Source organism: Pleurodeles waltl, chromosome 3_1, assembly GCF_031143425.1.
Source record: "Pleurodeles waltl isolate 20211129_DDA chromosome 3_1, aPleWal1.hap1.20221129, whole genome shotgun sequence".
Classification (NCBI taxonomy): Eukaryota; Metazoa; Chordata; class Amphibia; order Caudata; family Salamandridae; genus Pleurodeles; species Pleurodeles waltl.
In genome coordinates this window covers 561,699,474-561,712,774 of record NC_090440.1, presented here as the reverse complement: position 1 = coordinate 561,712,774, position 13,301 = coordinate 561,699,474, and the positions used below count along the sequence as shown (strand labels likewise).

Below are 13,301 nucleotides of genomic sequence, written 5' to 3'. Positions count from 1 at the left end.
GTCATTAGTTATTTTTGACACAACTAATTCAGTACTAAATTGAGAGCAAACGCCAGATTGTACCTGATTTAAAATCTGGTTAGTGTGGGGCGGAACCAACATTCTGGGCCCTCCTGCATGGGAATAAATAAATAGAACAAAAACATGTTGGCTAATAGCATTTTTTCGCTAAAGCAGACCCTTAATGGACTGCACAGAGACTGATGGAAATTGTAATTGGATCCACCTGCGTTTGAAGAAAGAAGATTAAGTGAGGTGAGAAGAGTTACGGTCCTGCAGACCTCGAGGTGGGTCTAAGGCAGCCCAGGTGATACCCATGTACTCCCCAGCATCAAGTGAGGGGTCGCATCTGGCACTGTGAAGAGCGGAGAAAGGCGAGAACAGCATAAGGAGGAGCAGCGGGCCAATGTCAGTCCAAATGGAGTCTGACATTGATTCTCTATATTTGCACTTTATCACTTAATCACTTTTTTTGCACTTGTAATGTGTGCACACCAAGAGCAAAATTGCCTGATTATTTCCATTCTGAATTTTTATTTTGCCCATAAAATATATTTCCTTATATGGGAATGTCTTTGTTTTTACTCTGTTGGGTTACCCATTATTAAAGTAATCCATTATGTATTAAATCTGCCCCTCCACCAGTCCTCTGACCATGTGCCATTGACCTGTGGCCTATACATCAGGCTTTGTCTAAAATGTGACTGACTGTGCATCAGATCCACTGGTCTTGCACAGGCACACGACTCTCCGGTATTGTGCTAGTTTCTCCATATGGGAGGCCACACCTTCCCCAAAACTATTATCCTGGTCTAGCACCATTGTACCCCCTGGCTCTGCCTTGCTGCGCCTTCTTGCGCTGCTGTACTGACAGGCCCCACGCCATGACAGATATTTACCCTGCACCATATTATCTCCTGTCCCGAATCATCATACACTCTGCAGTATCGCATCCCAATAACATTGAATCTTCTGCCCATTCATCACCACAATGTTTAGCCCACAACACCATGCTGTGTGTCCCCGTGCTACCTGGCACTGCACCATTACACTAGCGTGCCTTGCACCATTTTTCACGGCTGTGTGGCATCACGTACCTTATAGCTGCATTGTCACATACTCTGGCCCTTTACCATTGCGTTGCATCAGTAGGTGGGTGTTAAGGGATACTGTGCATTGTGGGTCTTGAGTTATTGTGCATGATCTTTTAAACCATATTATTTATACCTCACCTAGCGCAAGCCAAGCAGCATTAGTGTGACTTGAACATAAATAGCTTAACTTCCCTTAAACTAGAGATCCTAGCTCGGGTATATTCAAAGCTTCGTTTTGCCTTTTTAAGACTCACAAGGTGTTAATTTAGCCTCATTTATAATGAGGCGATAACCAGCTTCATTATTCACAGCAACCGTGGTACATTTTTAGAGCTTAATTTCAGAAAGTAGGTCTGTTTCAAGCTCTGTCTTGATTGTTTTTTGATGCTTAATAGGTCATTTGGTTTCATGCAAGCACTGAAATGGCCCGGCGGGAATAGAAGAGGCAAACAACATTGGGCATCTGTTCAATTTGAGGCGTGAAAGGTGGCCTCAAAATTTCCTACTGGACTACAAGCACGGATGCAGTCCCACAAACTCCTGTGCAATTCGTGATGTTGTCTTTGCCCCAGGATACCTCTAACAACTCTTATCATGGCTCAGGGTGTTACAGAATCCACTTCACCTATGGGCAGAGTAAAGGTCCCTACAATCCCAAGGATACTCTGATTTGTACCCCATTTGTAATCATAAATCGAACACTGAGGGACAAGATACTTTTAAGAGTTCTACATGGCGTTGTTAGTCACCCATACCCTCAAGATTATAAACAGAACAAAGATCAGACAAAGGCCCAACGTAGCACTCTCACAATAATATCGTCCCAGTGATCCCATGCACAATTCTTGAATGGTCTTTGACCCTCTGATCTCCTGTACAACTGTCAGTATACGCTTTCCTCTCACTATGACCTAAAGTACAATTCTTGGAGTGGTTTGGAGATATATTATATCTTTCCAACTTTGAGCATGGTCTTCGTCCTACAATCCAATGCACAGGTTTTGGTGTGGTCTGAGGCCTTGCAATCGTCTGCACATCTCTCAGTGTGGTCTGTGCCCATCGATCATGTATACTCCTCTCATTGTCTTGCATCCTACGATCTCGAGTACAATTCAGTTAAATTATACAATATTGTTTGAAAAGTGATCTTAAAGGAGAGTTCTAATCCCGTGACAGGAAAGTTATCTTTTTAGCTTTCTCAAACGTTGTGCCATGGGCTTATGAATTACTTTCTTGAAAAGACTGGCCACATATAATTCGGACCTCCTCTTCATCATTCATTTCAGGAGTACCTTCCTCACGTAGAGAGAGTGATATTGTGAGCAATACACTGTTCTCATCCTTTCACCCACTAACTCTGGATTGTATTTAGATCTGTTCTCTTCAAACGCCAGATAGCCATGGCCTGGAAGGCTTCTTCAGTACCAGAAACGAGACAGTGGCTCCGAGGCCTTTTGCTTTGGGCTCGAGCTGAAGCCAATAGACTTCATACAATGACAGCTAAGGGCCTCCCGAAAACAGGAGTGGGGTCCTGGGATACTTACATCCTCAATATTGAAGCTAACAATGACCTTCACCCTCCTTGATGGATTAGACCTGATAATAATCATTGTGCTCAGAAAGACAATCAGGGGATATTCCACTTAATAAAGGGCATCGGATATGGGATAATGTAGGCCCTGTATATTGTCCCATGAGCACTACAGCTTAAATGCCTAGGTGCAAGTTCCAACAGTGATGTATATTTGTGATTCCCCTCTGAAACAGTTTGTGTACAAGTATACGAGATGAGCAATCACATGGTAAAGGTAATTTGCACTGTAGTAGCGAAATAGAACAAGCATTGGCAAAGCCACTAGGTCTCACTTGTGTGAGAGCTACAGACGTTATCAATGAGTTTTAACCATGCTGTACACCAGTGTGGCTGCTGTTCAGCATGGCTAAAAGTTAATGGTGTGGAGTGGTGTGTCGTGGAATGGAGTGGCTAGAGTGGAGAGTTGTAGAGTGGAGTGGTTAGATGGGACTGCATGGAGTGCTGTAGCCTGGAAATGGGTAAAGTGGAGTGTCGTAGAGTGTAAGTGTCGTAGAGTAGAGGGAAGTGTTGTACAATAGAATTGCGCAGAGTGGAGTTAAGTAGCATACAGTGGTGTGTCTAAGTGTTTTGTAGTAGAATGGAGTGGCTTAGCGTGTTGTGGAATAGAGTGGCATGGTGCGGTTTAGAGTGGATTGGTTTAAAGTGGAGTGGTGTAATGTGGAATAGCGTAGAATGGTGTGACAGAGTGGAGTGGTGTAGCATGGAGTGGTGTAAAGTGACATGGCTTGTCAGAGTATAGTAGTGTATTCTAGAGTGGAGTGGCACAGAGTAGACTATAGTGTTGTAGAGTGGAATGGACAGAGTGGAGTGTCATGCAGTGGGATAGGTGTCGTGGTGTCAACTGTCAAGGAGTGGCATTTAGTGGAGTGGCACAGGGTGCAGTGGAGAGGCATTGAGTGAACTGATGTAGAGTAGAGTGACGTAGAGTGGAGTAGCATAGAGAGGAGCAGTGTGTCAGAATGGAGGGGGTAGAATGTCATAGAGAGGAATGACAGAGTGAAATTACAACTACATTTGCACAGACATACAGGGAGTGCAGAATTATTAGGCAAGTTGTATTTTTGAGGATTAATTGTATTATTAAACAACAACCATGTTCTCAATGAACCCAAAAAACTCATTAATATCAAAGCTGAATATTTTTGGAAGTAGTTTTTAGTTTGTTTTTAGTTTTAGCTATGTTAGGGGGATATCTGTGTGTGCAGGTGACTATTACTGTGCATAATTATTAGGCAACTTAACAAAAAAATATATATACCCATTTCAATTATTAATTATTACCAGTGAAACCAATATAACATCTCAACATTCACAAATATACATTTCTGACATTCAAAAACAAAACAAAAACAAATCAGTGACCAATATAGCCACCTTTCTTTGCAAGGACACTCAAAAGCCTGCCATCCATGGATTCTGTCAGTGTTTTGATCTGTTCACCATCAAAATTGCGTGCAGCAGCAACCACAGCCTCCCAGACACTGTTCAGAGAGGTGTACTGTTTTCCCTCCTTGTAAATCTCACATTTGATGATGGACCACAGGTTCTCAATGGGGTTCAGATCAGGTGAACAAGGAGGCCATGTCATTAGATTTCCTTCTTTTATACCCTTTCTTGCCAGCCATGCTGTGGAGTACTTGGACGCGTGTGATGGAGCATTGTCCTGCATGAAAATCATGTTTTTCTTGAAGGATGCAGACTTCTTCCTGTACCACTGCTTGAAGAAGGTGTCTTCCAGGAACTGGCAGTAGGACTGGGAGTTGAGCTTGACTCCATCCTCAACCCGAAAAGGCCCCACAAGCTCATCTTTGATGATACCAGCCCAAACCAGTACTCCACCTCCACCTTGCTGGCGTCTGAGTCGGACTGGAGCTCTCTGCCCTTTACCAATCCAGCCACGGGCCCATCCATCTGGCCCATCAAGACTCACTCTCATTTCATCAGTCCATAAAACCTTAGAAAAATCAGTCTTGAGATATTTCTTGGCCCAGTCTTGACGTTTCAGCTTGTGTGTCTTGTTCAGTGGTGGTCGTCTTTCAGCCTTTCTTACCTTGGCCATGTCTCTGAGTATTGCACACCTTGTGCTTTTGGGCACTCCAGTGATGTTGCAGCTCTGAAATATGGCCAAACTGGTGGCAAGTGGCATCGTGGCAGCTGCACGCTTGACTTTTCTCAGTTCATGGGCAGTTATTTTGCGCCTTGGTTTTTCCACACGCTTCTTGCGACCCTGTTGACTATTTTGAATGAAACGCTTGATTGTTCGATGATCACGCTTCAGAAGCTTTGCAATTTTAAGAGTGCTGCATCCCTCTGCAAGATATCTCACTATTTTTGACTTTTCTGAGCCTGTCAAGTCCTTCTTTTGACCCATTTTGCCAAAGGAAAGGAAGTTGCCTAATAATTATGCACACCTGATATAGGGTGTTGATGTCATTAGACCACACCCCTTCTCATTACAGAGATGCACATCACCTAATATGCTTAATTGGTAGTAGGCTTTCGAGCCTATACAGCTTGGAGTAAGACAACATGCATAAAGAGGATGATGTGGTCAAAATACTCATTTGCCTAATAATTCTGCACTCCCTGTACAGTTTTAATGATAAAACTATACAGCGCAGAAACTATATGTGTGAAAAATAGGCATCACCCCGTGCATTAATTTGTTTTGATCGTATTAAAATGTTTCCCCCACACATCAGAATTATAAGAAAATGGGCTTCATTTGTTGCTTCCTAATTCAAATATATTCTGAAATATTTGCATGGTTCATTTGCTGACATTTAAATTTTGCTGCATGCTAGAAAAAATAACACCCTACAGCCTTTCCTTTCACACACCCAGAACCCAGCTAGATTGTCACAGAAATTCTCTCACTTTGCAATAAGAGAAGAAAAATAAACACAAGCTCCCTGGAAAACAGAGCGAAACATTTGATATTGGTCTTTGAAAGCACAGCAAACGTGACAAGATAAAAACAAAATGTAAAGGCCGGTTTATTGCTCATTCACATCTGAAGCCCAATGTGGTTATTTTGGGGTGCTTCAGTACACCTCAGTCCCTTGCGTCCAGCGCCTACGGCTGGGGTGTGCAAATTGAGAAAGAGGTTTGTTGAAATTATGCTATTAGTAAATAGACTGACCAAAATAAACAAGCTCATAGACAGAACATTGTTCCTCACAGGCATGCAAGATTGATGAATTGGTAATATCAGAGATAAGCAGAATCAGTCAAGCAGAAGGACAGGAGGCCCAAAACATTTTCTAAGAAATGCAGCATGTTTACTTTGTGAATCAGCATACCAGGGAGCCACCAGAAAAAAACATGTGTTCTGTGGAGTGCCTCACGAAATATAGTAAAAAAATACAAGGAGCCAGAGAGAGAGGTAATAAGCAGGCTAAGCTCTACAGGACAGACAAAGACATGCTGGACAGCCTAAAACAAAGCCAGGAAATACAAAAGCAAACAACTTAAGTTACAAAACAATGGGTGGAATGGATTCCTAGGGAACCTTTCAGTAGGTCCCCGATTTGTCTTTGCAGTGAGACAGGTGTGCTGTTTGGTAGGTGTCAACCTCAAAAGCATGTGAGCATCTACAGGAGTAGGTAAAGTAGAACTGTATTATCTGTTGCTTTTATGGTTATGTTTTACGTTAAAACATCAAACCTACACACAATCATCAGATGCTATTCAAAATGTGATTCATCAATATTTTATGATTTTGTCTTGTTTGGGAGTACAGGAGTACCATTTCAATAGGTGATCCTCCAAACTCCCAAAATAAAATAGTTTGTTTGATGTGGATACAATGATGCACAGAACAGAAAACAACACCCTTCTTGCTTCTACTCCTCTTCCCAGTGTTGCTTTCACCCCACACTCGCACCTTCTATGTTGCTTCCCCACCATTATTGCTTCCTTCGCCCGTATTAAAAAAAAAAAAAAGTGTTTACTGTTTCTTTTTAGTTACTGATCCAACTCGGATTGGTAACTAAAAGAAAAACAAAAGCAGGTGCATTGTTTTGAAGGAACATGCATGAATGGTGCACTTACCAAGAAATTGATGTGAACGATTGTATCCAAAGCTTTTTATTAAAAAAAAATATTTGGGGGTGTAATGCTGCATGGCTAAAACCAATAGCAACAGGTCCCACGGGTAAGACAGATTGGCTTTGCCGATGGTTTTTCTTCTGGGCATCCAGCTAGATATAGAAAGGTGTCTTCTGGAGTTATGATTTGTATTCATTCTTTGTTACAGTACTGGGATTCTGAAAGCACTTCTTTCTAACAAACCCATCAGAAAATGGTTGTGATGGCGAGGATTATGCATGTTTTAACCGCACAACGAAATTTCCCAAAAAGACAGAGAAATCCAAATGCAACAAAACAACTGCTTATCCACCAATCACGGAATCCTGTCCAATATAAGGTCCCTTGTCTATTTCTCCTCTTCCTTCAGCTAGAAGTTAGGTCGTTACTCACATGTTTTGTTCCCAATCGTTTTGATACTGGGCATAACTTTTCAATCTAGGATGGGAAAGGCCGCTCTTGCACCCCGCATTTGCATAGCAGACCCTCAACTGGGGAGATCCAAGAGCATTGGATGCTTCACCTGTATTGAGGGTTTCACCACTAGAGGGTGCTGCTGTGGCCTTAAGTTCTTGCTTGTGCGCCCACATGCATGAGAGACATCTGAACTAGAACATGTGCAGATATCAGCCTGACTCAAAGAACCATACCCTGTTCAAACGAGAATGCATATGTAGTAGGTTTAACCCCCAAAGTGGAAACAATATTCATATAAATATTTACACAGCATGAGTGAGCAGTGCTGCCCAGAGGAATAAGGGTGCTTTAACTTGAGCTGAGGTGGTGCTCCAGCCTTAAACAATGGAGTCTGTCCAGGCCAATGAATATTCCCAGTATTATGGGGGGGAGGAGGAGGAATGGCCCTCTTTCGGAGCAAAGCATCCCTAATTATTTAAAAAAAGAGACCTCACCGAAGCAGTTGCTGAGGCACTTAACCACCTTATGCTGGTGGCAGGGCTCCCAGAACCCTTTGAGGGAGGGAGGAGGGGGGCGAAGGAAACCTCAAGGATAGAGCAAGGAGAAACCTAGGTTCAATAAGGGTGATTGGGTAGTCAGCATCCTAAGAAAGCAGAGAAAAAATGTGAATTGGGGCACCTAGAAGGATTCAACTACAGGAATCCTTCCATAGGGGTTTGTGCATGTTGAAACATATGACCTTGTTCTGCGAGGCTGTAATAATGAGAGAAATTGGTGACTAATTGGGGGTTAATAACCTACTCCATACTCTACTGAAACGTGCCAACATATTTTGCAAACTAAATCTGATGGACTGTAAGATGCAATAGATGATGACCGGCAAACATCATGTATTTTGAGATATGATTCGTTCAGGTTAGTAACAGAGAAAGACATACGCTTACTATCTAGTATATTTCGCTCTAGATATATTTTAATCATTTTTGTGTTGGTTTTTATGGATTGTTTGCACCAAAGTTTGGTATAAGCACTTTTTATTTCATGTAGAATAGATCTGTAAGGATTTGCAGAAAAGTCAGTATTGATGCCCAGTTGTATTGTATTGTGACTATAAATGTGTTTTTAAATACATGTAATTTGTATGAGCAGGGAATTTGTCAAGTGTTTTATGTCAAATTGTATGTAAGAATTGGATGTTTTTGATTACATCTGATATTAAAGCTCTAATACACATGTGGTTCTGAATGAATTCTTGCCAATAACTGTGGTGTTACATGGATGTGAACAAATGGGTTGAGTGATTGTGAAGCATATATAAGTGTCGAGCAATTCTCAATGGGAATCTTGACTTGTAAAACAGATGACGATGACCCTACGTCTTATAATAAGCCAGGTGGTAATAGACCATGGTGGCCTGGTCCTCCTCTTAGAATGGCAGATATTGATCCAAATCAGTCACACATGTTGGAACCAGAACATATTTACCATCCTAGGTCGCGGAAATGAGTTGCAGCCACTAAGTGGAATAGGCAGGGGCTGCTCCTCCAGCTGTCCCTTTCAGCAAGGTTCCCAGAGAGGACATAGCAGGAGAAACAAAGGATGGCAGGATGTACCTCTGTCAGGAAACTTTTTTCCTTCAAGATGATATTCCCAAGGTAGGTGCAGCAGAAAATGCTGGTAAGAAGTATTCATTTTCCTTCTGAAATTCAGACCCCGTTTGAGATGCTTCAAAGGCAAGTGGGAGGAAATAACAAACGTCTCATGGGTCCTGGAAACGGTTCAGAGTTTTCACATAGTTCTATGGATCCTCAAATCAGACCTCTCAACCTCAACCACTAAGCTTTTCGAATAAAGAGATTGCTCTACCAGAGAAGGAGATGTAAAGATGGAATGCATCCACCTCCGAAGGGATCTGTCCCTTACAGCAGGTTGGATCGTCAGGCTCAACCTGAAGGACACCTACCAGAGAGTTCCCATTTTAACCTATACAGGAGATTTCTCCAGTTTGTGTGGGGGGGGGGTTAGTTTATGAATTGCTAGCACAAACATTTGGACTACCATCAGCCCCATGGTGCTTTACCAAACAAAGACACTTGGTGGTGCAGTATCTAAGAACAAGAGGTATCCAAATGATTGTAAGATATTGAATTATTAGTTGAGAGGAGTAAGTATCCATCACAAGCTATAATCACAATACTTTTAAGGATGAACCACTGAAGTCATTAAATAAACCTGAGCTCAGCCCCCGGTATATTTGGCACAGAGCAGACAGGCTTAACTTAGAGCCAATGTGTACAGTATTTATGCAGTACTAAAACAGTAATAAAATCGAAATGCACAGAAATAAAAAAAAATCTAAAAACACATTAGGAACATACAGTAAAATGTAATCAACAAAAAGATACCAAAATGACCAAACTCCAATTAGAGGAGGTGCACATATGAATTTTTAAAATCTGAATTAAACATAGCATCAAGCAACAAAAAAGTGCCAATGTTAGCCAATGGTCAAGATAGCACAGGACCTAGGTGCAATTTGACACCAACTGCAATAGAGCACAGGTCAGATACACCAACCAGGTTTGTCCTGGGCAAAAGACATTACTTTCTAACTTTGGTCCTTTAAGTCCCATCCACCACAGAACTACACTTCTGAAGCTCCTCAGGACCTCAGTAGAGGGGGCTTAAAGACTACCTGGTTGTTGGGCAAAATCCAATTGCTACTGATCGGCTGCAGGAATAGGCTTATCGTGTTCCTGTAGTGTTCACAGGAGGTCAGCCTTATTACCCTTGGAGTCTGCTTTTTTCCTGGTTAAGAGAGAGAGAGAGAGAGAGCAGCTCCAGTCGTCTAGGGGTCTTTTCAGGTTAGATTCCAGGCACACTCCTCTTCTGATCTTCCCTAGGGTTCTGAAGTAAGTGCTTGGAGATGCCACATTTACGGGGATTCACTCATACAATAATACGGCAATCAACAGGTAAAAGGCAATGAGTTTACTTTTGCAACGTAGGAGCTGCATTTCAGTCCATGCAGAGTATTTTAACAACTTGTTGTGGAAGTCTGCAAACACAGCAGCAATTAATGGACAATGTTTTGTGGTCAACACGAAAGAGGAAAAAGAGAAACAGAAAAAGGAAAAAAAAAATCTGGAAAATATTAAATTAATTACTGTAGACGTCTTTGGAAAAAGAAAAGCAACCATAAAGGGCAAAAGCTGCACAGATGCAAACCACAGTGTTTTTGAAATGCGCAAACAGCATCAGCTACAAAAGTGGGAAAGGGGTAGAAGACCAGAAAGACCGCAGGCCCAGAAGGTTCATGTGGTTGAATCACAGAATTGGGAAAATGAACATGAGTGATGGAAGTGGAGAAAGGAAGGGTGGCCAAAAAGGAAAAGAAAAATAATAGCCATGCAAGGTTTTAGGTCTTCAGGAGTACAAGGCTGAGTCCAAGCATCTCAAATAAATCCCTTTTCCACCCATAGAACGCGCAGCGTTCTCGGTCTGCTCTGCTCAGAATGGATGATCTATCTGATGGTTAGGTAATGCAATTGCCTAAAATGTCTACAAGCAATGCTGGCACACAGGAATGACACCAAGGACCATTTTGTCCAGTCTCACCAACACCTGCACATTCAAACCTATGAACATCACAAGGGCCTAACATACCATCTCCCCACGAACAGGAACACTAGCATGTGAACAAAAGAGACATTAAAAAGGGGCAGGAAACAGGTGACCCCAATAGCGTAGGAAACACACACACAGCAGTGAAGGCAACAGGAGCAGGGAAAACAGTACCACTGGGATAAACAATACGATGGCAGTAGCTCGGGAAAAAGCATGCAGCAGCTTGTAGAATAACCAAATGTGGGAAAGGAATACACTGCCACCATGAACAAGCAAGAACGGTCACTGCGAGATATGAGCAACGGAAGACAACATCACTGTACTCGAGCCATGGTACCTAGTTAATTCAACAACCACGAGGAGTACTTTTCAAAAACGAAAAACCCACAGTGCTGCATGGTGCAAAAGTAATACAAACGCTTCGTGACATAACATAAAAGGGAGAGACAGACTTACCAAAAGACACTGATACTTGTCTTTTGGTCAAAGAGAAAATTACACCCAACCTTGCACCAGATAATTGTGACAGACAAAGAAACTCAGGGACGGAGTGAAAAGGGGCCCAGGGGGGTAGGGGGCTGGCACATATACAAGGAAACTCAAGCATCTAGGACAGGGAAGCCACAGAATACCGGGTAATATACTGGGCAGAGGGACCTGTACACCGGAGCGGGGAGAAACATGCACAGTGACAAAGGGTCTGGAAAATGAAGGTGCTGGGAGACACATTTGTGCCACTAAACTCACGATATTGGGGAAAAATGTATGACCGACTCTGGAACAGGCTCACATCCGCTGAATCGGGAGACGAGCACCAACTAGGAAAGGGAACACGTTACCACTGGGATCGAATATAATGGCACTGGCAACCATTCAATCAGGACAAAGCGAGACTTTGGGACTCTAGTACCTGAACTAGGAAAGGAAGACGCCTCAACCCTGACAGATAAAAGACAAATCCGGGTACACACATACACAAGACATAGAAACACACGCTATCTTTGACACCGTACTGAAACTGCAATCGTGCTTTGAGTCGCCTTCTGCATTAGTTCGGATTCTTAGAGGATAACACTCCAATCAGAGCATGTGTTGCACTCTCTCTTCTCTGTGTGTAGCAGACATTTATAATGACTGAATTTAGGTGCTCCAAATATAAACATGTTCATATTTGAGAACAAGATGGGGAATGGGTAATGTCACAAAAGATTTCGCCTGGTTTCCTGTCAACACCCCCCCCCCCCATCAATTTAGAAAGAGGTTCAAGGTTGTATAGTGGACTCTTAACTGGCTGGAGTGGTTTAGGGCGCCAGACGTGTGCCCTCGACCATATAGATCTCCCTGGATCCTCTGCAGCTCCAGTGACAATGTTTTTTAGGACTGATAGTGATGCCGCCCCTAGCCCCGGCATGCTTCCCGCGTTAGTGTCTATGGTGGGCGCATAGCGCGCCAGGTGCATCTGAACCATAATGAGACGAGACTTTCAGAGATTAAGTACACGAGGAGTTCCACCCTAAAAACCACCACCCTGCAAGGAAGGTATGCTGTTCAACGATCCCCTCCTCTACGACATTTTACCCTAATAGGAAAGTACGAATTCTTTCTGAATGTTTTTTATTCGGAGTATACTTCAGATGCTGAATACGCTTCCTATAGTGTGCACATGCATTCCTATCCGAGAGTGACTATGCCAGTAGTTCATTAGAATTCACCCTTCAAGGCACTACTAATGTTTCGTATTTCGTTTAACTACACAGAGAGGAGCGCGAGTTTTGTCATTCAAGAAAATGCAACCCTTATCCAGATAACTTTTTTTGTCTGAAAATGGGTTCGTCACCACACGCCAGCTCACCTGGATGGTGCAGGTGTACTCGGAGTCGTCCAGTAATCGCACGGTGCAGTTGTACTCCCGGTCCAAAGTTCTGCTGCTGCCGCTCATCAACCTGCTCAGCATCTTCTCCGGGAGCTCCTGGGGGTGGGAACGAGGGTGCCAATGCCCAGTGCCCCCGAAAGGAGCCCCCGGTTGACTGGCGAAAACCAAACCTCTTGTGCAGTGCCTACGATCGTTCTTTCAGTACGCTTCCTTTAGCCTTTTATGTGGTTCAGGGGAACCCCAGACACGCTGCTGCTTCCCAGAGACCCTCTTTCCCACACACAGAAGATGGCAGTGGTGCTCGACCCCCACAATGAATGGAAATAGCTTGCAATTTCTGAAGAGCCTATGCCCACATGCCAACCCTTCCGAATCATGCCGGAGGTTCCCAGACCCGATCATTACCTCCCAATTTTGTGCATTCTATTGCCTCTACTTTAAATCCGTATCAAACCAGATTTAATATGCAAAGACGAGGGAGGTTTTCACAAAGCTGGGTTTAAACTGATTGACAGGCTAGAGGAGGTACTAGGAGGGCCTTTGTGGCTGCACTTCCCAGTCTTGCACGCGATTGGTTAGCAAAAATGACCCGCCACGAAAAGACCGC

General features: G+C 43.2%; 1 protein-coding gene across 1 annotated transcript in view; it reads right to left on the bottom strand.

Annotated features, from left to right (window-relative positions):
* FRMD5 (FERM domain containing 5) overlaps positions 1–13,212 on the bottom strand; it is a 396,131-nt gene extending 382,919 nt beyond the window's left edge. Inside the window, exon 1 of the mRNA XM_069222965.1 lies at positions 12,674–13,212. Within this exon, the coding sequence (XP_069079066.1) occupies positions 12,674–12,775 (102 nt within the window). The 5' untranslated portion in view covers positions 12,776–13,212. The remainder of the gene's footprint in view (positions 1–12,673) is intronic.
* Positions 13,213–13,301: the final 89 nt, after the last annotated feature.